We start from the raw sequence: 27,803 nt of genomic DNA, 5'->3' as shown, positions 1-27,803 counted from the left end.
CGGCCCAACTAAACCCCAAAACCAACATTTTGCCTTGAAATTTAATTGGTTTTATATATTAACCGATGGTTAGCAACCTTATTAGTAGAACAGTTGCTTTTATGATAGGTGGAGGTGACAACTTTTGAAATAATGTAACCATATTTCAAACTTCAAGGAGGCGAGCATGGTGCCATACCTTTGTACACTCATCCCAAAAAATAAAGATATTGGCACATTCTTATATACTAGTAATAATTATATGTCTCTAAAATTGTTATAACAAATTTTTTTTGCATATAAAACCATAAATTATCATATACTTGTGGAAAACAACCTTTCTCATTTATTTTTTGAATTTCAAAAAATCGATCGAGCGAAATACACTCTCTATTTATCATCAAAAAGAAATACACTCTTTATTCTATATTTAATAACACTGTATTTACCTGCAAGTAATGTTTAAACTTACTATTAGTGCAAGAAGATCGTCCATCCTTGCTCAAACTTATGTGACCTAGTTTTTTATCTAGTAAAATTCTATATAAACTGAAAATTATTATATAAGTCCGTTAAGAATTAAAGTTCACATAAAAGAAATAAATGTTAATCTTTATAAATGAAGGAAGGATTAAAACTTAGTGATTACCTAAATAGTTGTCAACTATTCATTTTCCAATGTTTTAGAAATGGAGCTTACAAAGCATATGTTTTTTTTTTTTTGACAAATTATAAGTTTTCCATGGATCAATATGTGAGATATTCATTCAAAAAAAAAAAAAAAAAACAAAATGCTCTTTTGCAAATGTGCATGTAGATATCAAATCAATACCTATCAAGAAAAATGCTATGTGTTTACATAAAAAGTTGCTTACATGGACTAATGTTAGATTGGCACATTTATATCAACTATCAAGTTCCAATAATGATGGTGTTATGTTATAATAGATCCGTCGGAATTGTATTAACTGTTATAGTAGCTAGAGAAGCAATAATAGGTCTCAAACTTAATTCAAATTTTATCATTAAAATAATCACCACGATAGATATCATAGCAATGCTATGTCGATATTAAAAAAATATTTTTCAATCATTATTCAACTCATAAATATTTAGAAAAAACATTACAAAAAATTAATGACCATTATTTATAGTATAACAAACCATTGTAATATAAACTAATATTTCATAATATCCGTTATATATAACTAATGGAGACGACCCAAAAATATTGTAATGGCTGTTATTATTCAACTACCTTGACAGTATTAATTTCCATGATTAATGCCAACTGCTTGTGATAAAAAAGTGGGAGCCCCCCAGGATTACTCCCTCAACGTCCACCGCTCACAGCCCGTTACGTCATCAGACAACTTTCAAAGTCTTCGTACCACGGCGTGGACGCCCACTTCTCACCGCCTCCCACGTCCCCACGTCGAGCTACGAAACCCCCCCAAGCAAAAAAAAAATCTCACCTTATCCCCAACGGCATCCACACTTGATTTTTCCACCACGAAGTGCATATCATAAATATTATTGTGGGGCCCATGGATCACGTTATCAGATAATCGAGGGGCTTGGGTCAACTTTTGCGTTGCTTTTGCGGTGCCCGGAGTGGTATACTTCTACATCCTCGGCATCCACACCCGACAACATCCCCCTCGGCCTAGATTTGGTGTCGTGCAAAATTACTCTTTTATATTATTATTATTATTATTATTGATTTATTCTTTTTATTTCTTTTTGTAAAGAATAGGAAGGGATGAAAAGAGCCAAACCTCACCCGCGTAGCCGCCTTCACTGGGCCCTCTTTCCACCAGAAAATGTTTAATGCAGGCTGCAAGTTTCTGCGTACCCTCTCTGATCTATGGATTTTTCCTATTGAACTCATCATCCAAGTGTGGGTACGTCAACCCAGTGCCACCTCAGTACCCGTAGACCAGTAACATTTCCACCGGCAACGTCAAGATGTGGGATATCTGATCTCCAAATTTAATTGATGCCTACGTGTTTTAAATCTGGACCACTCCGATGGAAGCCAACGGCTCATTCTATCTGTGCTACCATCTTGGTGGCACGTCCCCATGCAGTTACCAATTAACATAATCTAGATAAAAAATGGCAGCAAGATGCTTGCATTGTTACACTCCTCTTATTTCTTATTTTCCACTCCACCACCTTCTCTCTAACAGTGAAAAGTGGAACTCACCAGTCACCTCCATCCTTTTTCTCTCTCTAAAACACCTTAAAAAAAAAGAAAAAAACTCAACAGCCTGCAGGACTCCATGACCAAAATGGCACTGCTGAGATGATGAAAACGATAATATAATAGGCGTGCGGTCGTATCAGCACTAATGCACCGGATCTTATCAAAATTCCACGCACTTGAACGAAAGTAGTAGTAAAATGGGTAAGTCGGAAAAAAGCCCTCGTACCTTTTTATTTTTATTCATCAAAAAACTAATAATATAATATAAATAATAAAATAAATGAAAATGGGAAAGAGGAAAAAAATAAATTTGAATAGATAAAAATAAAGAGAAATCTTGCAAAGCCTGCTTCCATGTCTTCATTTTGTTCTTTGCTTGCTGACAGACCAACCATCTGCCTCCCTCCCTCCTACCACTGTTTCTACTTCGGAAATTTTTGTTAAATAAAGCCCAAGTATTAATAAAATAAAATTATAGTTCAAATTTAAAAATATTTTAAAATCTACAGATTTTTTTTTTTCTGGTAAGCAAGAATCCACAGCTTTCTTTTTCCATTTCTTCCTCCTTGCTTATATAGACCATTCCTTCCGTATCCTCAACTCGTATGATAATTGATATCATCACCTCAAATTCCTTCTCCAAATCTATTCGTGATTTCTTTCCATAACTCCATGGCTCTGGAAAAAGTTGTTCTTTACAAATAGTAATTGTAGGAGGAGGAGGAGGAGGAGAAAGGAGGCTCTTTTTATGGCGGTCTCGGTCTCGGGCCTGACGAGGAATGCATCGCTGGCGGTGCCGAGATCGCCGGCGAAGAGGAGGGGCGATGGCGGGGAGGAGGGTGGAGGCATGGAGGCGCTCCGGCGGCTGGGGCGGCGGGTGAAGCCATTCGAGCAGGTGGGCGTGCTCGGCTTCCTCGCTTTCACCGCGGCCTTCTTCCTTTTTATCTTCTTTTTCTTCTCCTCGAACCACGGCGGCATCGCGTGGCCTGACCAAACGGCGGCCGCCGCCGCCGCCGGCGATGGCGGCGGCGGCGGAGAGAAGGGCGTCTGGGAACTAGGGGCGGAGATTGGCCAGAGCAAAGGCCGCGGCGGAGCGAAGGACGTCTGGGGACTAGGGGTGGAGCTTTCCCGGAACAAAGGCGGCGGCGGCGGCGGCGGAGGCGCTGGCGGAGAGGAGTGCGATTGGTTCGACGGGGAGTGGGTTTGGGACGAAAGTTATCCGCTTTATGAGTCGAGGGATTGCGGGTTCTTGGATGAGGGGTTTCGGTGCTCGGAGAATGGGAGGAGCGATCTCTTCTACTCCAAGTGGCGGTGGCAGCCGGCGCGGTGCGATCTCCCCAGGTTCTATTCTTATTCTTCTCTCTAACTTCCTCTCTTTTTTTTTCTGTGCCTTTTTAATCTCTTTTACTTTGTCCTTTTTTTTTCTCAAGCTCTTTTTCTCTTCTTTTCTTTTCTTTTTTTCTGGAATTAGATTCCGAGCTTTTGCGCAGGGGAATGCGTTTTCGGTGATTTAGCTCGTAACTTCTCATATTTCTTTCTCTCTTTTTTTGCCTGGTTTCTGGGTTTGAAGAAATTTAGGGAGCCGTTAATTTGTTCTTCTGGAATTCAATTTGAATTTGCTGGGTTTGTCGAACTGTTTCTTGTCTTTCCAATGGAAGCCCCGGTTTAAAGATTCTTCTTTTATTCTGTACCTTCTTTTAAAAAAGATAATTTTCTCAATTGTTTCATACTACAAATTCGGTTCTTTTACCACAAGTTGTTACTTTTTTGGTCCTCTGAGAGGAATTCCGTCTGTACAACATTAATTTTATGAGACCGAGGGAGCTGGGATGTTTAATTCGATAACCTTTGTCTGGTTCCCTTAAATCTGGAGTTTCCTGTTGTTCTTTGGACATATTTGTAGAATCTCGAGACATCCAAATCATTTTATAATTTACTGAATTAAAAACTTCTATACTTACTTTTATTGGAAGCTGGCTTAAGGTTTGGTAATTGGCCGTTCTGATGTTTATGGGCTGTTTGGCCATATTTTTTTGAAATTTTTGATTTTCTCCATTACTATTTTGCGAGTATTTGTTATTTATTTTCTGTTAGTTTTGGATTAATTTCTAATAGTATCCGTTACTGATATTTTAGCTTTTTATTTGAACCATTTTTCTTGGCTTAATTTCTAATTAGAATGGGATCATCTTTTCCCTTGATGTTTCTGGGTATTGTATAGTAAAATTAGTTCAATCATATAGTGATAAATGTTGCCATCTTGGAAAGAAGCAATTTAATTGTCTCTCTTTTATTTAAACAATATCTTCTTCTGTTTTAACAAATCCGTGAAATTTTAACATTATTAATGAGTACTTGATATCTACTTCAATTGAGTTCGTATTTTTCTCTGTCTTTAACATTCTTTACTTATTATAAATATGTTGGTTTAATATTTCCCTTTTCTTTGAAGGGGTAATATCTAATATTTTAAGCAAAACAAGGAGATTGTTGCAACAAACACCATGTTCTAGCTTGGCTTCCGGTTCTTAATTAATTTAGAGAAGTGCTGAAGATATGACATGCAATGTGGCAAAGTTCTTTTTCTAACTTGTTTCCTTCTATTTTTTATGGTTAAGATTTGATGCAAAGAAGATGCTTGAGAAGCTGCGAAACAGACGGCTGGTATTTGTGGGCGACTCAATTGGAAGGAACCAGTGGGAGTCCCTCCTCTGTTTGCTTTCTATGGCTGTTCCCGACAAGAGCTCGATCTATGAAGTGAATGGTAACCCTATTACGAAGCACAAGGGTTTCTTGGTTTTCAAGTTCAGGGACTACAACTGCACCGTAGAGTATTACAGAGCTCCGTTCTTGGTGCTCCAGAGCCGCCCCCCAGCTCGAGCACCGGCGAGGGTAAAGACCACGCTTAAATTGGACATCTTGGATTGGATGTCCACCCGATGGAAGGATGCTGATGTGCTCATCTTTAACACTGGGCATTGGTGGAACTATGAGAAGACTATCAGAGGGTAGTTATATAGTTATAGCTGCATTCCCTTTTTGTAGATTCTTAGCAATATCCTGTGATGGGAACGGTAAGGCCATGTTTCAATGAATAGGAAACTGAGGGAAAGGAGTGAATGTGGTAAAGTAATGAGGCTAAATCATGCCTGGATCAACAGATGGAAGCCACTATTTTCATTTTCCTTTCCCTCATTTTCACTGGATAGAAAGAGTGTTCTTTCTTTGTGGAGTTAAGTGGAAAGTAATATCTGTGGGCTTGACTTCTGATTTTTTTTTTCTTTAATTCAGAGGGTGTTATTTCCAAGAAGGAAATGAGGTAAAGATGAAGATGAGTGCATATACAGCATATCAAAGAGCCATTAAGACATTGTTTCACTGGATTGACAGAGAGGTCAATAGGAGTAGGACCCAGGTCATCTTTCGCACATATGCTCCCGTCCATTTCAGGTTTGTTCCGCACATATTCTCCCGTCCATTAAATTTATCACAGATCTGTTAATTGTGCTCTTTGGTTGACTTTGTTCTGATAGTTCTCCATCATATGACCATTTTAGTGTCATTTATTCTGTCTGTCAAGGCTTCTAATTCTCCTATTTTTTATAATACATCTTGGCAGGTGAAATATGAGAAAAATGAACTGTTCATCTCAAAATATTTTTTTTTTCAAGTGCTGTTGATGTTTGAAAGTCTCAAAGCCATTCAGATATCATAGCCAGTATAACCCTACATTTTATTAAACTTCTTTGTTTAGGCATTTGAGACCATTATAATAGATCAAACTATTCAAATAATTAATTGGTGTTGTATTGCTCTGCAATATATTCAGTTTATCAAATTTGCAACAGCTTGTAAAACAAGCTCTCGGTTAAATTAGGTTATTTTGTTCTTACAAAAAATTTAGCAAAGATGTATATGTGCAGAATGGCTTTAGTGTTACCAGAACATAGCCTAGAGTCAAAATGCATGATTTGATGACCGTACCATTTGTCATGATTTAGATTCTCCAGCATGCTTAAAAGTGGAATGTTTTGGAGACCATATACCTAGGATCAATTCATAACAGTGTTTCCTTGGGAAAGATTATATGTTTTTATCCATGCTTTAGAATAATCTAAAGCACTATACTTTGGTCCGTGTGTTTTGAAATATAGAGCATAATGAATTGGAGATTTACTTGGATAGCCTGCCACGTAATGATTTATATTGTCATAATGCCTGGAAGTTAAAAAATTAAATGGCATGGAACCTCAGACAAGTGCATCTAGAGATCTGATGATGAATGAGTTTCAAAATACAATAAAGAATTTGTTCTAATCCATGGTCAGAAAGTTTAAAGATCGCTTCATTTTAATCAATTACACTTAGGAGTTTAAACGTTTTGAACAGCATGAATCATCTTCCTGCATCATCCATCATGCTCCAAACCGCAGGGCAATGATTTGTTAGTTATTCTCGAAATGTTAGTGTGTGTGTGTGTGTGTAAGAGAGAGAGAGAGTCAGATTTACTCTTGGGCTTTTTATTCTTTGCATTATAGATGCGTGTAGTTTCCTTCACCAAACATCAACAAATTTGCTTTTTGTCTACACTCTTTCCAACTGTACTTTGCAGGATTTTTGTGCATAAGTTTATACCACTTCCAGTAAAGTTGCTTACACAACCTGCCAATGGGCTTTCTAGGTTTCATGGCAAGCACTTCTATTACCTTAGTGTGTTGGCTATGATTTCTGCATCAGTTCTTAGATCGTCGATGTTGGGACTATGACTGTAAGAATCTTCTTGACCATTATATCTTGAATCCAAGTATGCATTCGTTCCATATTCACAACCACAGAATCTCATATCCTTGCTACCCCTCTGGCCCACCTATGAAAATCTGAATATAACATTGTAACCAGCGTAATTGTTCAGAAAAATATTTTCAAGGCTTTTCAAGCTAAAGACACGAGCAAATGGGAGAGGATGATGACTCCTAGTAACAAAGAAAAGTAAAAAGACTTTCATATGCTTAGGAAAATAAAGAGTTCTGAAGCTTAATGCCTATCATTATCTGTCAAGCTGGAAGATGCAGTTTAGGAAAGGTAGAAGGTAAAGAAATCACACTCCGGGGAAAAATGGAAAAAATGCAGGGTGGCAAAACCAAATTAAAAAGGTTTGCCAGGTAGATGCAGATGGTCCAAACTCCAAAGGAATGAAAAGGTGGTGCATCATCAAGAAAAAATATATGTTATGGATTATGTCTTGCTAGTCTATTAGACAGACAATCAGTGTCAAAACTCTAGCATATCAGTTTGAATTCTACTGTTATAGTTACCAAAACTTTTACGTCCTGTGGAAGAACAGCAAGCAAGTTAATGATGAGTATACACATCATTTTGAGAAATCCATGTGTAGGGACATGCTTAATTAAAGAGGATTCTCTGTGTACCTTGGGATTCAATATACAGACTATGGATTTGGTTATAAAAATAAATGCAGCTCCTTTGTGAAAGAGCCAATACTTCACATCATATACCCCTATTGACTATGAGTTTCAATTGGTTGGCTTCCTATAAAAAGATTCTAATAAGCAAGATTCTTGAAAAGATCCAAGAGAAATTGCTCCTCTATTTGCATGTTGTGTTGTCAAAGTTGAAATCTACCATTTATTTCTTCATAGTATGCCAAATAATCAGAACAGGAAAGTAATGTTCTCAGACTTGGCTATTTAGTTCAAAGGATGCATATTAATTGCATTATGATTGTCTATGTACCCTTTTCTTATTTAATTTGTAGATGATGCCCAATGTGTGGTGCTTTGGAGTTTTAAAAGTATGGAAATGCCATTTCTATATACGCATTGATGCTGGGTTGACAAGGAATGATGAAATTATAGCTAGTCTGTTTAAAATAACTGAGTGTCTTTCCCCCATAGGTTGGGGATTATTCTTTCTGGATTTATGCTTACTTGATCGTTAAATATGTACTTTTTAGTGTGAATTAGAGTAAATCCAATGAACTCTCTAGGTTTCAGATGGAGCAAGGATAACCAAGGAAGAAAATATACGGATCTTTGGGATAAAGAAACCAAGTAAGATTACTGTTGGCATCATTTGGAGTCTTGCCTGGTTATTGGATATTATGCAATCAGGTGGAAAAACTCTGGGGCATGAAGCGTAGCTAAATGAAGAGGTGGTTGGTTTTCCCCACGTAAAGCATTGTTTTCATTTTACTTTTAGAAGTTACACCCATTGGGTATTTGGGTTCAGGAGTGCACAAGCTTTTGTTACCGAGAGATGGTTTGCTTCCCAAATTAGGAACCTTCCAAGGTTTTAATTAGATGATGCACAAAATTTTGCTGTTGGAGTTTGATTTCTCATCAAATTACTTGTCATACATGTACTAAAAATTTCTTCAGACACTCAAAAATATCGGGATATGTATCGAGTCCTTACGGATCCTATCTTTGCAATGCCATTTCCGTCCATTTGTATGTAAAAGTCCAAAGAAAAGGTAAACATATGATTATCAATACATTGCAATAGTACATGAAAGAAACTTTAATCGAGTTAAAATGAGAACACCTGCAGATTGTGTGTATAAGATTCTCCAATCAAATTGAATAATTTTTAAAAGCAACACATTCTCATATTGATGTTGTTTCGGCTGCGATTGTCTAGTTCAAAACTATAAAAGCAAAAACTAAATCCAAGTCATACATCTTCATGATATATGCATGAATCCATGAAAATGCTTTTCATCTATTATTTTAGAAAGATAATATTCTCTCCAGTAATCGAACTTCTATCTCTGCAAAACTGCTGGAAAACAAAACATCCATTGTATAAAACTGTAGCATTAGCATTCGCTGATTCTGGAGTTCTGATAAACTGTTTGGTTACGCATTTTATTTCGCAGGGGCGGGGACTGGAAGACAGGAGGAAGCTGTCATCTGGAGAAATTTCCAGTGTTGGGTTCTTCGCAGATATCACTAAAAGAGTGGGCTCATCTGCTGAAACCATTTAGAAATGTATCTTTGGAGAATTCTGCTGAGACTCGGGTCCTAGAGTTCGATGTGCTGAATGTCACCCAGATGACAGCTCGAAGGAGAGATGGCCATTTGTCCATATTTTACTTTGGTCGGTCAGGTCCTGCCCCTCTCCACAGGCAGGACTGCAGCCACTGGTGCTTACCTGGGGTTCCTGATGCATGGAATGAGCTACTCTATGCGCTCTTCATCAGACGGGAATCCATGATCGATCAAAATGCTACTGCTTTGGGCAACACCAGGGTAAAGCTGGCCTAGTAACGGTGCTAGGCTCGCTATTGCTGATTAATTTGCATTGCAGCTCTGCAAGAAAGTGCACAATGTAGTCTTTCCAGAGTTTTTGAGGTGAAGCCTTTCATGGCTGGAGCTACGAATTTGGCAAATATACATACAAGGGCCATTGCCAGATTTTGAGGAGACTTGTTGGTATAGCAATAATCAAAAAAATTAACTTTGTAAATAGGAAACTGATCTCAGCGATTTTTAATCAGAAAAAGAAAATGGCACCATTGTCTGTATAGGATTGAGAAATGAGGAATAATAAATATAGCAGCAGGATTGTTTGGGAAGCCTGGTTTCCAGAAAAACCTTCTGTAAATTTGAGTTTTTTTGTTAAGGTGCTGGATCTACTTCTTTTTCTTTAATATTTTTAATTAATATTGCCTCCATTAATTTTAATTTGCAGCAACATGAAGAAAAGAATTGTGTTGATTTTTATCAGATGTAAACTTAAGTATTTAATGGTTGTAATTGCTGGCTGTGGATGGAAAAAAGAAAAATCTGTCACGGCAAAGCAGATGGAGTTATTAGCATTTACCATGTGTGATGAATGTGTGATTAGGTTGACTCATACTCCCCAACTTTTGGTTGATATTCTTCTTTAATTTCTCTCTAAAAGCATTATGAGTCTCATAACGAGTATACTTGATAAACGTACTTGATAAACCTTTTATGCGAATTGTGACTATACAATTAGTCAAATTATGATCCATATAATTATTTGTAATTATTTTTTCTGCAATCAAAGAAAAAGGAGATTATTTATTATAGTTGGTTGTTAACCTAATGGTAATTCTTCAACCTGCAATATTAATCATAGCCTTAAATTGTCATAGGACAATTTTTTTGACTAGTGATCTCGGCCTATTTAAGCACATTTGGCTTTGGTTTTTCCCAGAGAAAAAGTGCCATCTTTTGAAGACCAAAGTATGCTGTACCGGTTCGAACCGGATGATACAGGGCATACGGTATCATACCGGTTCGGTACCAATATACAGTACTGGTGGCATGTGCCAAAAAAATTTTTATACCGCACCGTATTAATACTATGCTAGTGTGGTACTGATATGGGTCCAATATCGAAACGGCGAATTTTGGATAGAACCTTGGTTAAGATTGCTATCACTGTGCCGGCTCGCCCTGCGCTATGTTATATGAAATGCAGAGCCGGAGTGTAAATTCTAGCTCACATTTTTCGTGCATGAGGCTTGAAATGCTGATAAAATATTTACTCAAAATGAAAAACATAGTGTTGATGCCAACAAGATAGGAGGATCATACTGAGTCTCTTCCTCAATATTTTTGGCACCTGAACACAACCACCACCACATCGGGTATCTTCCGCAAGCCATGCATAGAATTATGTGGATTTTGGATCTATTTGAGCAATGTGGAAAACATTCACAGCACGGAGAGGGTATTTTCTTTTAACCCTAAAACCTATAAAGGAAAAGATTTGAAGGACTTCCATCCCTCCTCCCAAAAACGCAGAGACACGTACACACATGCCCTTCCACCGGTGGGATATAAAATAGAAAAGAAGTGCTTGGACATACTTCATAAATATTACCTTTTTAAAAATGAGGTTGGATTAAATTTTTGCAGCTCACCCCACAGATATCTCAAGACTTTGTCTCTCCTTTGGTGGGATATAAATGGAAAAAAAAAAAAAAGAAGAAGCAAGTGCTTGAGCCTAATTGATAAATATTATCTTCAAAAAACAAGTCTCGAATTACACTTTCCTGTGAGCAGCATCAATTGCTTGATTCTGATTTTCATTGTTCTTGTGATGCATCTTGTTCAAGAGGTCATACCTCTTTACCTAACAGTACCAGAAATTATGGGTTCACTTCTCAGATGATGCATCTCCAACCAAAAAAAAATCCTGAACTTCGGTAATTAAATAACATGTCAGCCCTTTTCATTAAAAAAAATGAAAATGAAAAACATTTCTTGTCAAGACTCCCGAGTCCAGTGATGTTTGGTTGCGCACAGAAGCCCTTTTGGCAGTTTCTCTTAAAAAAAACAGAGGGAGAGAGACAGAGAGAGAGAGAGAGAGAGAGAGAGAGACTTTTCTGCACGGTTTCACAATAATCGGAGCATAACATTGCATGCTAATATGCTATTGCTCATGATCATTTGCAGACAGGAGAAAAATCATTTCACAAAAATCTTCCAACCATTTGCAATTTCATCCCCATTTGAAGCAGCATCTGGGACTAGTTCTCAGCACGCGCAAACCGGAGGTTAGCTGGCCGGAAAAATTTGGGACTTGAACCTTGGTCTGGTGCAACCACCAAAATACTTTTAGAAGCAGGCTCGGTTGGCACCTTCTCATGTACAGCACTCCACAAACATTTGCGTAGAGATCCGAAACCACTTGTAACCAAAAGAATGTTGAGAAGAAAGTTGGCTGGTAGGTATATACGCAGCAAACTGCATGAATCTCTAAACTGAGACTTACAATTTAATTTTACATGAATCTGTTCTCAGGGTATCAAAATCCAAGAAAATTACAGATGTGTTATCCTTTGTTCGCAAAGTTCTAGCTTCATTTAATACATGATTTGCTATCCTATCAGCTGAGTTCTCATCACCAGCATTGTATCTCTCCTTCATCTGCAAAGTTCACATTTGAACAATAAGGATCAGAATATCTAAAAGATCAGCTGAACCTAAGCGAACTCTCTAACATCACGATACCTGAAGGACAAGCTGCACTGCCCTTCTTGTGCTAATAACATCCCATAGTCCATCACTACATCGATTGGGAGAAGAAGAAAATGAATCAATGTCACTAAGAATTCAGGAGACACACACTTGTCATCTGAAAAGAATGAGGAACAGAAACTACCTTGCCATCAGAGCAAAAGCCATGCATGTTTTGGTGATCTGCACAACTTGGCTTACGTAAGGCTCTGAGCTAAAGCGCATGTCTTGCTCCTTCAGGAACTTGTCTCCAAGCATTCGACTAATGTTTAATCCTGTAGAAGTACATGTAAAAATATTAGATAAACCTTTCTTATAACATGACCTTCCATTAACAGTTTTTGACTCAATGGCCAGGTTATAAGAAAATGTTTGCATAGAGGCATCATGGTAGGAAATCAAGACAATACCACAAAGGCGTCCTTCACCATCTTTCAATGGTTTTCCTGCTTTAATCAAGCGAGTTCTTTCAGACTGACTAGTTACTCTATGATCTTCTGTCATAGCGATCTGCTTTCCATCAACACTGACATGAATAAAGCATATTAGTCAGTAAAAATTGGCGATGAGGACAATGATGAACACAATACCAACAGTTTCCCTCCTTTTTTCTGAGAAAACATGTACTGGACTGCTCAACTCAAAGTCATCAATAATGACACCAAGGTATTTGAAAGATTGACAAGTAGCATTGACAACAGGATGAATAAAGTAATCTATAAAAGGGACCACCCCCCATGGTTGGGAAGAAACTGATGATCCAATCAGAAACCTATGTCAGTTCTATTACCTGTCAAGTATGAGTGTGCAATAACAAACTTCTTGTTCTTCTGCTATACTGCTCTGGCAAACTCAGTTTCGCTGGTTTCCAATTTACACCAATCATGGTTCTCATTACCAATTTATTTTTTATGGATATTATTTCAAAGCAACTGAAGGCTAATTAAAAGTGTGTAGATGTCTTTACACTTCCCTGCTCAAGATGACAGTCCGAGCTCCCGATCTATCAGCTAAAAGTCTTTCACCAAAACATTCTGCTAAGCAGCAAGGACTTCTATGATCATTCTAAGGACAGCATAGGAATAACACCTTGATTGCCCCTTTAACCACCTCGAATGCCCCTTAACCGATGCAAAGTATTGAATTAATAGAACCAAGTGCACAACAAATTCACTAATCCAAGATACTATTAGAGAGGGAAATTCAACCGGTCATATAGCCTAATGAGGATTCCCAAATTTCTAATACTTCCACATTGTTCAATTTGCAAAAGATCCACATTCTTTTTTTTTTCTCTTTTTTTTTTGACAGGCACATTCTTGAGAAATCAGTTATCTGCAAATAGCAAGCTTCCTCATCTGGAAGGTATAGTACATTCTTTAACTTCCTATTCATGATCCCATTCCTTTCATCCCCTCAAACTCGAGAGAGAGAGAGAGAGAGAGAGAGAGAGAGAGAGAGAGAGAGAGAGTGAGAATGAGAATTGTGGACTTCGTTGCCTAATTTCATCATTATTCTTCACATTTTCGCACCATATCATCGAATTTCTTAAGAAAGCATGGATTGCACATGGAAGAATATCTCCAGAGTTAAGTTTGTGGACATTCAGAAAGTTGCCTTGTACGGTGTGTTCAGCAGCATATGAATGGTTCTTCCAAAGGTACTGAAATACATAAAAGAAATTTCCTAGAAGAGCAAATTAAAAAACTGTCTAGGTGCAACACCCTATCTACTTACTCATTCAACATCATGAAAAATTTGACTTGGAAGATTTTGACAACACTCTTCTCGTTCCAATTTGTTGAAAAAAATTATGAATAGTTCTCATGTTATTTCTTCAGATGTCATGAGATACTAATTATAATGAGCTATTCTGAGAGCTGATAAAGAGAATGGCTCTATCACTGACATGATCAATAACTGATGAAAACAATGGTACCAGGATGTTATATTATAAGTCAACTGCAATTAACTAGCTTAATCTATAATGAACAAAGAGAACTGTGAAGAAAACATACTTCATGACACAAGCTGAATCGCCGACATTTGCGCATTGTGCAAAAAAATCTTTGTTATGATCAAGCCAAATCAAAAAAATTGTTGCAGTACAACCCTGAAAAGATTAACAATTTTGTTAAAATAGAACAGATATTACCCTCACAAAATAGCTAGTTATCAATTAGACAAAGTAGGAGTATTGTTCCTTCAAGCTTTGTGTTAAGTTGATCCACTAAACTATTCTATCAGGCTGGTTATGTAAACAGCTGAAAAATATTTGCACTACCAACATATCAAACACATCCTCAGCCAAGAAATAGACTAAGCAACATTGGGCATTGCTATTTATATACAAGTGTTTCCCTACTAATTGTTATTCTCCAATTTACAACATGTAAAAATCAATTATGTGGAAGAACAATGACATAATTCCTAGAGATCTAATGCTTGAGATGCCAATAGCTAGATTGGAAGGTACACTTGCATGCCTGCTGGAGAAGAAGGTGGCCACAGTTGATACTCCAAACAGTCCATATATGTAAAAAGCACAAGAGTTGTTTGACTAGCAAAGACAACTTTTCATGAATACATTCCAAAGGGGAAAAGTTTTCCATATTATTTCAAGACATAGGTCTAGCATTGCAAGTAACAAATTGAAGGTCTGGTTTGATATGGTGAGCATTCACGAAAAATGCAATTGTGCTTGCACTGTAATCAGGGATTACAACTTATTCAACCAACAGGAAGGTGGGTATCAAATCCATTCAACTAGGATGCTCAAGGAGTTTGCTCACTGGCTAAAAAGTTCAATCTACAGTTAAATCTACAAGATTTATAAAGTACTAGACATACCCGACCAAAATAATATATCTGATACTTATAACTCATTTTTGTTCTCATTATATGATATTTATTTTGCATTTATGGAGCAGACCTGCTAATTGGAAACCCCAAAAATTTCCAACATTGAATTTTGATTTTTCTGAAAGAAAAACAAAACTAGGTTGACCCCAAAAATTCCAACATTAAATTTTGATTTTTCTGAAAGAAAAACAAAACTAGGTTTACCAAATTTGTTCAAGGCTACTGCTACTGTATTTCTGCTTTTTTAAAAATGGAATTCAGGAAATGGAAACATTGCAAGCTGAACCCAACAAGATTTACTTACTCTGGACATGATAATGTCTACATGTGCAACTAATATTTGGTGACCAGGAATGAAAATTTAAAAGTGGTATAGCTCACTAGAGACTTAAATAAATAAATAATAAATTACTAATAACAACAACAACAATAACAATAACAATAATACACCTGATTTCTATAAAAATTATAAGTAACATTTTAGCTTGATTTTTGAAATCAAACAGATCTAATCATTTTTTACACACTTGTAGGAGAGTGCACAAATAATTAATGAACGGAACCCATAAGATTTGAGAACAAGCTAGCTCCCAATGATTATTTGGCCAAGTAAAAAGGTGTTCTCCTTGTTTAGTCTTTTTGTAAAAGTCTCGCTGATTGGCAGTAAGTTCAAGCAACTCTATTCTCTCAATATGATTATTGAGGCCTCCATCAAAGTTCAGGAATCCCTTCCAGAGAAAAGTGGAAAAGCATTGAAATAGTCAAAAATACACCAAACATGGCTGATGATGCTTCTGCTAGATATTAGCTCTTCCAAGCATATTAGGTTCCGATCATTGTATCTTCCAAAGACCATATTATGAGTATCCCATCTCCACATAGCTGCAACACTTAAGGATACTGTCCTCCTAGAGCATAAGCCCACCCCAGAGAAGGTTTCTACAAATCTAGTAATCTTCTTTCATATTTATCAGGCCTCCTTAACAAGCATCACCCTTTTATTAGCTGACCTCGACTTAAATTCCCTAAGACCGTCAATATCATCCTAGTATTCTATATGTCAAACAAAAGATACAAATTTAAAGTTACATTAAAGAATTGTTAAATGTTTCTGTAAGATAGTGATAATTGGGGAATGGAATTCTTCTAAGGGTGTCACCAAAGCAAGTATTTGTTTAATATGCATGTGCTTGCTTAGCAAGTATTATGTGACCTTAAATAGTCTTTTGTAAAATGTATTTTATAATAGTCTTTTAAAAGTAAATAAAAAGATTAAAAAAAAATCTAATGCATTTGAGTAGGAAAATATGTGATCTATATTTTTTTTGGAGACCATATATATCTATAAATTATATATTGTTTAAACAAAAACCCTTTATTTCGATACACATTGTAAAAATTACAAAGTCCAGCATAATAGATTGCTCCATTCTCCATGTAATATTGATTCCCCGATGCTTCGATATCACTGAGAATAATATCAATGAGGAAGGCACTAGATAAACACAGCAAAGTGTCAAATGCTGTATGACTGTATCATTATTTAGATAGTCAATATATTAATTTCAAGTTCCTCAAAAAACATTTTCTACATCATGTAAGTATCAGACCAAATGGTAACTTTATGTTTTCACTTACTAGAAAGCTAAATCTTGGCCTTGATTTTGTTTAATCTCAAACAGTAGTTGAAAGAGAAATATGATAAGAAGGGAGAAAACCTCATACTGATGATTCATAGCAGCTTCTGTTAGAGCAAAAGCATCTCTAAGAACATCTGAAGCATCACAACAGGAAAGAACCCTTTCTCTCCTTTCAGGATGGAATAAAATTTTAGCAACATTCTCAGGCAGCATTCTAGAAAACAAAAATTACCAAAACAGCTATCAGTCTCCAGCAAATAGAAAATAGATAGCTAAATCATGAGAAAATGTCATTAACACTAGTATGTTCACACTCTAACATTTGCATGAAGGAGAAGAATAATGACTAGACTATAGGATATGGTGTTAGATTGCCTATGGGCTGTAGGTATCTAAAAAAAAAAAAAGGCAGTACTATTAATCAAAATTAAATAGACAAAAAATGACTATAAAATGAATTAGCAAATTGCCTTGTATGAATTAGCAAATTATCAATTTATGCATTAAATATTCTCCTATTAGGTTGTCGCATCTTTTTTTTTCCAAAAAATGTTGCTAGCCTGCTAACTTTTGCATATATAATTCCACTATAACAAAATATAGAATGTTTGCTACATTCAATTCAATTGTTTGTTGTCTACTTATATTTATATCCTGTTCATGCAGTATGAACCATGATAGTATGCTATTAGGCTATTATACGGACCGCGAACCATGCTATTAGGAAGTATGTTATAATCTGTGATGTTGGATGTTGCTATATGATGTTCTATGATAAACTAATCATGCTTGTTGGATGTTTTTAAGAATATATGTGAAAAAATTAGTGATTTAAAATGTGGTGCACAAGGCTGCATATGCAACCACATATGCATATGTAGTCCTATGGCTGCACCACACTGCTTATGTGCATTTACTGTATGCTGTCATACCTCATATGGGCCAAAAAAAACAGAACACTTAGCACTATGCGACTGTATGTGTGGCTCAAGTAGCATTATGCTACCACATATGTTGCCTTTAAGCATTATGCGACCCACTTTTATGTGGCTTGTACAAATAGAGCATGTCATTACTGATGGTTTGTTTGATGTGGATTTCAATATGTTATGACTATTGTATTAATATAAAGTCCTAAGTGATGAGCACCATTCATTAGTTGTTATTATAAATAATGTTGATATTATTTATCCAAAAAACATTACCATCATTGTTATTGATTTTATCATACTTAATATATTTTATTTATTTTTATACAGTTAACATACACCAACTGCATATGCACCCACACATGCAACCTGCATACCACATATGACTATCCGTCCCCTAGACAGCCTGCATACTGCGGCAACCTTTATAAAACATGGAAAATATAAATTTATTTGTTGCCATATACTAGACATATCGTATTCATATCCCATATCCATATTCATGCCTCCTAGATAAGGAGTTGCCGAAAAATATAAGAAAGCATCTTCTAAGCATGAAGATAAAATCAAGAAATAAATTTCCGATGAGTGATTTAAAAACATGTAGACATTTTTCATAATTTGAAATATCATAATCAAGGGTTGCAACCAATTAAAATTGTGAAAGTTAAGCACTCTAGAGTGGAAAATCCATTCACAAAAAGCATATGAAAATACAGATCATACTCAATGCTAAGTGAAGTCTTATGCGAACAACCATAAGTTATTCAAGAAAATATCCTTATTAAAGTAGTTATTTTTCATGGTGCGTGACACTGTCACGTTCACATTTGCAAGCATTCTGCTTTATGAATCTGCATTCCCCAAGCATTCCCATTTGGAGCTGCCTCTTTTATTAGTCCAAGCTTTTCTACATCCTCTTTTACAATTTCCATCTATGCTACCATAGATCTTCCTTTTTTTCTTCCTACAACCTTTAACAAAAGGCTGAAGAATGTTTTCTTACTAGATGTCCTTTAGTTTGTTATTGTACATGTCCAACCATCTTAATTGGATCTCCATCACTTTAGTCTTAATTGGTGCAACATCTCTAATATACTAAATTCATGCTCTATCCTTTCAAGTTCTAACACATCCATCTCAACATTATTGTGCCTACTACATTTAACTTGTTTTGTTTGGCTCTCTTTATCAGCCAACATTCTAGACCATACAAGATTGCAAGCCTCATTGTCATTTTAAAAGTTTAAAGCTTTTCCTTTTAAGTCACCAATATATGCTCAATTGGCAGTACCCCAGAAGCACGTCTCCACTTCATCCAACCATCTCTGATTCTATTGCAATTCTCTATACATCTCCATTATCTCATATATTAGATTCTAGATAATGAAGTCAATCACTTTTTGGCATCTCTTGTCGATCTCTTGATTCCAGCCCCATCTATATTTCTATTTCCATTAAAAATTGTGTTCCATATATGATTTTTATTCTGCTAATAGTTAGTCCGTTATCGTCTTAAAATTTCCTCCAAAATCCCATTGAATATTATTTTGTTCCTTTCCCATAGTGAAGAGACAATTTAGTTGCACTAGAAGTAACTGGGTTGCTTACTCTTATCACATTTCAAGTGCATAGGAGATTGAGAATGTACACTCAAAATAAAATCATGAGAATATAAAGAAGCAAAAGAGAGGGAGGGGGGGCGAGAGAGAAGGCATATAGGTGAAATCTTGAAATTATGAAAATAGCGTCATCTATTTTCATCTATAATAAGAAACATTAGCAAGGACCAATAAGCAAAAAATATATAAAAGCAAATAAATGCACTCAAAGCAACAAAATATGGATGTAGAGAAGCCAACAGCATTGCTCTTGAGAATCACAACATTATGTGAAGTTTGATAGTGAAACTTGTGTTATGTCCACATTCAAGAGACAAATGAACAAGGGACATATAAGAAAAACCGAAGAACAATGATATGAAAAGCCATACATAGGTAAGATAAAATGGAGGAGATAAATTGACAGAGCAAGAGATGCTCAACATAGAAATTGCTTTCAATTATATCATTATTGAGACATGACAGAAAGCCTCAAAAATATTTAATAATACAAAGCAAAATATATCAGAACCCACAAAAGATTGATGACATAAGAACAAATGTGCAGTTGTGTCTTTGTTTACAAGAGATTACTTATACAGGTCCACTCTAAGTAATGTGCAGCATGTTAAAATGAGATCCTTGAACCTTTATAGGGTATTCATCAATTATTCATTTAAGAGAGAAAAGAGATCACATACATGCTTGCAGATTTGGCTGCTCCAACTCCACCATGCCCATCAAAAATACCGAAGAGTCCAAACTGAATTGCAAGAACTTGATCAGACCAAATCATTTTTTTAAAAAACTACGACAGGATTGGTGATTCAAAAACCTGTTCAACACTGGGAAGTGGCCACTGGCAGAAGCAGATGTCTTCCATTGGAAGCTTCTTTGCACCTCGGCGCCTGGCCATTGGATCAGATGCTATACCAATTCCAACAGGTATACGGCATTCAAAATGTTGAGAAATTTGAACCTACAAAAAGTGAAATAACATGTTGAATGCACAGTACATTTAGGATGGAAAAACTAACAGCTATACAGCCTTGAACATGCAAATTTGATACTAACAACCACTTGATCAACCAAGTAACTCTATCCTGCTGCCCAAATTGACGTTTTAAGATGTAGTAAAAAAAATGGCAATGAGAAGAGAAAAAGCTAGCCTTACTTTCAGCATTAGCATAAGGACCTAACCTCACTTTCAGCAGTAGCACAAAGATGATAAATGGGAAGGGTAACCAAGTATCCTACAAGTCATTTTTCCTTCTTCCTACTGAAATAGAAATAGGAATGGGAAACACTGTCAATAGCAGAAGCAGGAATAAAGGAGTGTCCATTTATAGAAACATAAATTGTTTTGGAGAACCTAAGAAATGTCTATACAAGAGTAGAACAAACCCATGACCATCAATTGTTGTCTTAGTGACTTGGTGGGGTCAGATAAATGAATCCTTCATTGTCTCTATTTCCTATTACAGACTTAATTCCATGTTACCCTGAGCTTTCAAATTCTTTCTCAAAACTTTCATCCACTCTATATTGAGTCATGCCCAACGCACCTCATGTGCACCAAATACAATAATAATGCTTGATAACAATGAAACATCCTCAAAACCACATCAAATTCCATAAAGATTTTGAGTAAAAGACCATTATTTACTTCACCAACCGAAAAGTACAAAATTTCAAGGGAAAAAGACTATTTTGTATGTCAAGCGTAACACAGAATTGGAAAAAATTAAATTATCATCGCATAAGGCTAAACTGTCTGTTCAGAATCTATGATCGTCTATTTCAACCTGCATGAACCACCACATCAAGTTTACCACTAGGATCCTACTGGAAGACCCATAATAGCAATGTACCTTCCTAAGTAGAACATTTGTGATTGTTGATCAAAGATATTAGAAGCTAACATCCTAACTCACATACATGATCTGCCACCTAAATTTTCATGTCAATATACATATACAGGCCTCTCATTTTGACAAATCATCCAACAAAGGAACACCTTTTATTGTTAATATTAAACAGTCCACATTCAACCTCCACCTTTGCAAACTCTCACCTCGCATAATTCAGTCCAAATACCCTCAACAAATGACAACAATGTAGATTAGCAATTAAACAGATCCTAACAAGCCAAACATAAAAAAATCATTTCAATAGTCTGAAGCCATCTGCATATTCAATGCCTAGACATATTAAAGCATGCTCAGCAGTTCCACATCATTCAATAATGGTGGCCCACATACAAAGTGCATGATGGGCCAACTGACTTGTTTCAAGCAACAACAGAAGTAATGCTTTAACACATAATCTTCAATAAACAAAGTCACAGATATTCATGATCCATACGTGGTGAAAAGAACACCTCAAATGCCAGAAACACAGACTAAAAACTCATCCCATCAATATGTCAGCTTTGACGGATTAAAACATTGTCCATCAAAGTATGAGAACTTTAAACCACATGCTATTAGGATGATATTAGCCTTCTGAGAATTGGTATTTAATTTCTAACCAAGCAATCTGGAACAAGAGATGACCTTCATGAAACCTAAAAGACCAATTGAAAATCCTATCATACAATTCATGCAGTTTAAAATCATGCAACCAGGCCGAAATCATTGAAGACCTTTTTTGAATCAGAAACAGTCCTTAAGAATCAGAAAAGAAGAGAGGTTTGAATAGAGATCTATTTTGCTCAAGAGGCACACATGCATGAAAAAAGAGAGAAATTAAAACAGAATACCCAGATCGAATCAAGCAAGCTCTAGACATGTGAAACTATGAGTTCAGGAAATGTTGACACTTCCTCATGGATTCAGAACAAATACTCATAAAGAAGTAACACAAGGCTTCCAAAAAAAATCAAAAATAATTCAAAAATATATATGATATATTTAGATAAGGATGGCAAGTTTACCATGCAATAGCTATAAGGGCAATTCAGTTATTTTATTTCACAAAGCATAAGGCAAGATTTACTGTTATTAAAAAAAAATGCTGTAAAAGGAAAATATCATTTCAACTTACAGATATTCTCGAAGAAGTGCCAAGAGTGATAATATCCCCATCTTCCAGCTCAACAGGTTCACTCCAATGTCTAGAGTTAAAATCCGGATGATGGACTAACTGAGAATTCAAGTACGTTCCGTTCAAGCTACCCATATCCACCAGCTCCCATTTTAATTTCTGCAACCAGTAATGCAGCAAATATCACATACGGAAATGAGTGCACATGAGATGCACGAAACAGATGTACTCACATTAGACTATGATTATTAAAAATGTTTGAAATGCATGAGAGCCACGTAGAAAACAGTTATCCATGATTTTCATCTCTCCCACATACTAACCACACTCCTTACTGGTTTCCTGATAATTTCCCAATGATAGTTTCTCAAGACTTCATCAGGAAGCTCCCCATGCATTTTTGAGTTCAGAAAATCCAATCCAAGTTCCACAAGTGAGATCAGTTGGAAATGCTTAGCGGCGTAAGAATTGTGCCTGCCACCATCATGTCTACCTAAGAATCAATAGCAATGCGTGCACCCAAAGAAGACGGTAGGAGGAGGTCATCTAAAGAAAAGGGAAAGAAAAGGAGTAGGAGGAAGAGGAGGTCATTTGAAAAAACAAAAAGGGGTGGGAGGATAAAATAGCATAAGGAACTGGTCCTAGAAAAAGACTTAAATTCATGTTCCAATTTATACATGTCATTAGAAAAAAGAATAAAGAACAAAAAGAAAGAAAGAAAGAAAGAAAAGGAGCAAGAGGAAGAAGAGGACATCAAAAAAAGAAGATAAAATAGTCATAGGAAAAGGCTTACATTCATGTTCCAATTTATACGTGCATGCTTCCCTGAAACCTCAGAGTCCTTCAGTAATAAATCACTTGGGGAAACCCTTCCAAGGGTCAGTGGAAGCATAGAAGTGTCTTCTGACTGTCGAGAACAGTGAAGCCCAGTAGAAGGACCAGCAATCACTTCCAGAGTCAGACTGTTTTCTGCACTTCTAAAAGAAAGACTGGATGACATGATTTATAAAAACCAACACTAGAACAAAATAGGTTTTAATTAAATAATTTAACCAGAGCACAGTGAAGGAAACGAGTATACGTATAAATGAAATATCCTTGAATGCAGAAGCCAGATTTCTCCCATTGTCACTAATGAATTCCACATTACAGCTGGAATCCCTCCTAACATCTTTTATGCCCTCGGCAGGCCAATTTGGCACTGCTGTACGCTTAAGTGTTTGGCCAAATTGCAAATCTTCAGAACTTTCAGTGACCACATCCAGAATCAGGGTATCTCCTGTAGCAATTAAGGCCTTCCTTAGTCACTAAGATAAAAATAGATTAAACATCAGAAATAGGATATTTATTTAATATGATATATAGCAATGTGGCATACCTTGACTGCCATGAGAATCAGTTGACTGAACCCTTTTTTTACTGACAAGTCCACGTGCTCTCGGAGAACTGGTATTTTCATCAATTTGAATTATCGACTCCTCAACATAGCTTCTAGCCAAATCATAGCTTTGTTCTGATGCTTGATCCAAATTCTCAGCGAAAAGAGGCCTATCAAGATCATCAGGCTGCAAAAGAAGCTACCAAGAATTAAAGTGCAGTCTGCACTTCTAAATGATGCACAACTGTGACTTGATCATGGTATCCTACCAGAAAAAAGTCGATATTAACAAATAATTTGGATAATAGAACCACTAACAAAATACAGGTTAGTTTGAATATAAAACCACAGGTTGGACAATATTCCCACATTAACCATTACTTTAGTATTTCAAGATTATCTAGTTTAGATACATCATTATTTTCTTGTTCCCACAAATTCAAGTTAAGATAACTATTTTTAAAAGATAGAAAAGTACAAGTATGTCACATGTATCACCTACAAATGCATAGAAATCATATCAAAGTAAGTAGAAGTTGCTAACTTTGCAAGCAAATCAACCATACTTCGTCAATGTACAGCAAATTCGAAAAGGATATTTCCATAGGAGCATAACTGAAACTGCAGTTAGCATTACATTTAAGATAAATTACTAAAGCATTTCCATAATATACTAATATAACAAGCTATGGCATCGCACTACGACAGAAGCAAATCATGTAGCAAAAGATAATTTTCAATTCTATTATATTTTTGGACTTACTTTTAAGCTAAACTCTCTAAAGACATGAAAATACTTTAATTCATTGCTAGTGGTCCAAATACGGAGACCAAAAGTCATATCTATTTAAATTCACAGTTTTACAATTATGTAAAGCTTTCAGTTGATTAAAAATTCTTTCTTTTATTCCTAAGTCAGCTAGGACAAAAGGGACCTAGGGTCACTATAGTTGGAAGTTATGACTAGGAAATGTTATAATCTCAATCTTCAAATAGCTTTACACAGGAATTCATGTAAGAAAATGAATTTTGAAGTACTTCTGAGCTGTTATCCTAGTAACAAGAATACTTTCATTGTAGACTGCATATAGCTTCGTTTCCTCCCCTGTTTTAATTCTTTTCATTTTAAAACAACAGTTTTCCACAATATATCCAATCCCCTTCAACAGTTTGCATCAGCATTACTATCTTGTTGGTTCATTCTCTTCACCTCGTCTATCACTTACCCTGCAACATGTCAACTTTTTTCAGGAAGTCCCCTGCTATTCAAACTTCTGATTCCTCCTTGTCAAACTCACTTAATGTGATTCCACAAGGCGTTTAAGAGGGGATTGTGTTATGTGATACACTAAACACTATAATGACCATCGTGTTATCATACATTAGCATACATTTATTGGACTATGGCTCTTCACAGTCAAAGTGGTACATTAATGCAACCTCAAAACATTTGATCACTAAGTGAAAATCAAGTATTGACTTTTCTTGATCAACATATTAAGTATTTAGAAAAGTATCAAGTTATATTGGATAATATATAACAAAAATGTCCTGGAATGTTGGTGTAAATTAAATTGTGCTTTGGTTAGTTCATGCTTCTTATTAGAAAATTACAAAACTTAACTTTCCTGTGGTACATTTTACATTATTAACCGATACTTATCAAATCCCTTATTTATTTTGTTCTTCATCACCATCCTTCTCTTCTTACATACATGTCACATTTGCACCAGCTCGATGATTCATATCAAATCCGAATTTCACATATATGGTTCCAACAACCAGTAAATCAGTGGTTATGGCTTGCTGAGATGATTTTAGATTTTGACAAGATCAATCAAAACACATGCTAATATATTACAGTAGTTAAGGAGTACCGCAACATTCATGGTTAACCATCATACTTGCTTGATACAATAGTTTCTCTTGAATTACCAACGGAGACTATATTTTTGTCTTCTGTCAGATCTCAGTTGAAAGTTCCCAGAATATACCTACCAAGTGAAGGTGCAGCTCTTACAGTGAAGCCAAAAATGAAAGAAATTACCATGAAGGATCAGAGTCAAACTGAGGGCAAAGTAACTAAAGATGTCATAAAGAGGTGAAGGTACGCGTAATTGGAGGAATTCATCCCAGCATGGGTTTAAAATCCTCAAATCGAGAATTCTACCTCTCTAATAATAAAAATAATTATTTACTTGCTGGTATAAACAGGAGGGACAATGCCAATAAAAGATTTCTAGCAATAGACCAGTGAGCACTCATCAGTTGTTAAGTTAGATAAAAAAAATCAGCTAAATTAAGTACATTCCACTTGCACTTTGGTAAAGCTAATCAAACAAAAGAAAACAAAAAAGAGCAATGTAACCGAGTAAAATTCAGGTAAAGAAACTCAACCTGCAACCAAATGGCCACATCATGAGCACGTATCCCAGGTCTTAATCTTTATTTCCTCAACAACTAAATAGAACCCTTTCATCATTTTCCTTACTAAAGTAGTACCAGCATAGATTTAAAAAAATTTGTCCTAAGGAGATTAAAAAATACAAATTTAAGATAGTAAAAGAATAATTTAAAGGAGCACCGCATGCATCAGAATCCATCCCTCATTGTTAATGGAAATAGGGATTATCTACATCAGAAAGCCGAAATCAAAAATTATAAATCAAGAAAACACGACACGGGCCATTGGCCCCAAGATTCGCAAAACCCAGCAAGAATCGAACCGAGAGCAAGGAATAAGAATTCTGATCGAGGGGAGGAGGAGCGCATTCTTGCCTTGACGGCGGCGATGGCAGGGCGGGAGGCGGAGGAGGAGGAGGAGAGGAAGAAGCGCCAGGGGCGGCAGGTCAGGACGAAAAGGAGGAGGAGGAGGAGGAACATGAGGAGGAGGGCGAAGCCCACGAGGCTCGCTGCCATCCCTATCATCATCCGCTCTCCCTCTCCAGAGCCCCAGAGAGAGGGGCCGAGAAGAGCGCTTTGAAATGGTCGCATCGCTCCCTGAGCCCCTGCCCACCTTCCAAAATTTACTTCGACTTTCTTGCCATCTAGCGGTTTTTATTATAAGAAGCGTGAGCTTTCTTATTTCGTCTAGAATTATTATTTCAGGAAAGGAAGAATATTTTCTTATTTCCTATACGCTAGGTTGTAAGTATAAAGTATGTATTTAGAGCTTAATCATGTAGTGTTACGAAGGCATAATATGATTATAATTTATAAGATTTTAGCTAAAATTACAAATATTTTTCTGCAAACAATATTTATATGCGTCGTATATGATGCATGAACTTAAGTCGATGTTTTAGGAATGGATTATGATGTTTTAAGGGTAAGAATAGAGTTTCAATTCTAATAATATTTTTTGCTTTTCTTTGTTTCTTCGACAATTTTTTGGTTTGTCCGTATTAGCGTCTATTTATAAGTGGATGCTACGCAAGTTTTCGATTTGATGTCTAAATGTATCTTGCTCTTTCTCAAGTATAGACTTTAACTTTTGCATGACACATAGTAAAATAATTGCATGGCATGCTATTAAATTAATTGCTAGTTGGGTTTTGTTATGGTACTCTCTTTTTTCGTTATACTACTTTTGAATCTAAGTTGCTAATTGTGGTTGGGCTAGAATTGTCATTTTATCCATTAACTAATTCACATGAGAGGTCCTTCTTCCCAAGCCTCCAAGAAACCCTATATAGGAAGAGGGACCACAAACTTCATATACTCCATTGTCTCATAAAAAGGGGATGAGAAGCCTCTCCCAACCTTCTCAATTTCTTGCATCTTCTTCGACAGGTTTCATATCCATAGCCCATATATAACAACCTACCTCCAATGGCCTGATCTCATGGCTCTTAGCCTCCAACCTCAGAGGTACTTCAACTATGGCCATTGCCCTTTTGAGCGGATTGGTGAGTAAGATGATGGGCTAGACGAGTTAGCGACCATGATGGATTAAATCATCCAATGGATCAATTATAACCCTTGAATGTTGCCAAACTTACAATACTTAGCACATACAGGTTATTAATTATGATTTTATGACTCTGCATTTGGCGCAAATTATATTACTTACCACTTGAGCATTTCCACCGACTATAACCGATTTCTATGAAGAAATTGGGACCATTCATTTTATATGAATGGT

General features: G+C 36.2%; 2 protein-coding genes across 3 annotated transcripts; one reads left to right on the top strand and one right to left on the bottom strand.

The window, feature by feature from the left end:
• Positions 1 to 2,536: 2,536 nt before the first annotated feature.
• LOC103709918 (protein trichome birefringence-like 11) lies at positions 2,537 to 9,936 on the top strand. 2 transcript variants are annotated; one of them, XM_008795453.6, is made up of 4 exons: positions 2,537 to 3,529; positions 4,807 to 5,196; positions 5,480 to 5,638; positions 9,087 to 9,936. In XM_008795453.6, the coding sequence occupies exons 1-4, from the start codon at positions 2,937 to 2,939 to the stop codon at positions 9,472 to 9,474; spliced, it is 1,530 nt and encodes a 509-aa protein (XP_008793675.6). In that variant the 5' UTR covers positions 2,537 to 2,936; the 3' UTR covers positions 9,475 to 9,936. The 2 variants fall into 2 exon arrangements, with proteins under 2 accessions (XP_008793675.6, XP_088566359.2); XM_088710233.2 differs by lacking the exon at positions 9,087 to 9,936 and adding an exon at positions 6,870 to 7,103.
• A 1,455-nt stretch (positions 9,937 to 11,391) lies between these two features.
• Positions 11,392 to 26,693, bottom strand: KAPP (kinase associated protein phosphatase). Its single transcript, XM_008795451.5, has 14 exons — positions 26,438 to 26,693; positions 23,660 to 23,846; positions 23,363 to 23,560; positions 23,075 to 23,250; positions 22,282 to 22,440; positions 20,072 to 20,215; positions 19,938 to 19,999; positions 16,785 to 16,920; positions 14,223 to 14,317; positions 12,615 to 12,730; positions 12,350 to 12,479; positions 12,199 to 12,253; positions 11,960 to 12,114; positions 11,392 to 11,874 (listed from the first exon to the last, which is right to left on the bottom strand). The coding sequence occupies exons 1-14, from the start codon at positions 26,651 to 26,653 to the stop codon at positions 11,715 to 11,717; spliced, it is 1,989 nt and encodes a 662-aa protein (XP_008793673.4). The 5' UTR covers positions 26,654 to 26,693; the 3' UTR covers positions 11,392 to 11,714.
• Between the last annotated feature and the right edge of the window lie 1,110 nt (positions 26,694 to 27,803).

Source organism: Phoenix dactylifera, chromosome 14, assembly GCF_051530095.1.
Source record: "Phoenix dactylifera cultivar Ajwa chromosome 14, Ajwa_hap1_PhDact_Kaust_v1.1, whole genome shotgun sequence".
Classification (NCBI taxonomy): domain Eukaryota; kingdom Viridiplantae; phylum Streptophyta; class Magnoliopsida; order Arecales; family Arecaceae; genus Phoenix; species Phoenix dactylifera.
This window is presented reverse-complemented; position numbering and strand designations above follow the sequence as displayed.

Coding starts and splice junctions, on each gene's coding strand:
- KAPP (XM_008795451.5), bottom strand. CDS start 26,653: ATGCGACCATTTCAAAGCGCTCTTCTCGGCCCCTCTCTCTGGGGCTCT. Junction 23,251..23,362: donor CAAGGATATTTCATTTATAC/GTATACTCGTTT, acceptor TTAGAAGTGCAG/AAAACAGTCTGACTCTGGAA. Junction 12,115..12,198: donor CAGTGCAGCTTGTCCTTCAG/GTATCGTGATGT, acceptor TGAACTTTGCAG/ATGAAGGAGAGATACAATGC.
- LOC103709918 (XM_008795453.6), top strand. CDS start 2,937: ATGGCGGTCTCGGTCTCGGGCCTGACGAGGAATGCATCGCTGGCGGTG. Junction 3,530..4,806: donor GCGCGGTGCGATCTCCCCAG/GTTCTATTCTTA, acceptor TTTATGGTTAAG/ATTTGATGCAAAGAAGATGC. Junction 5,197..5,479: donor TATGAGAAGACTATCAGAGG/GTAGTTATATAG, acceptor TCTTTAATTCAG/AGGGTGTTATTTCCAAGAAG.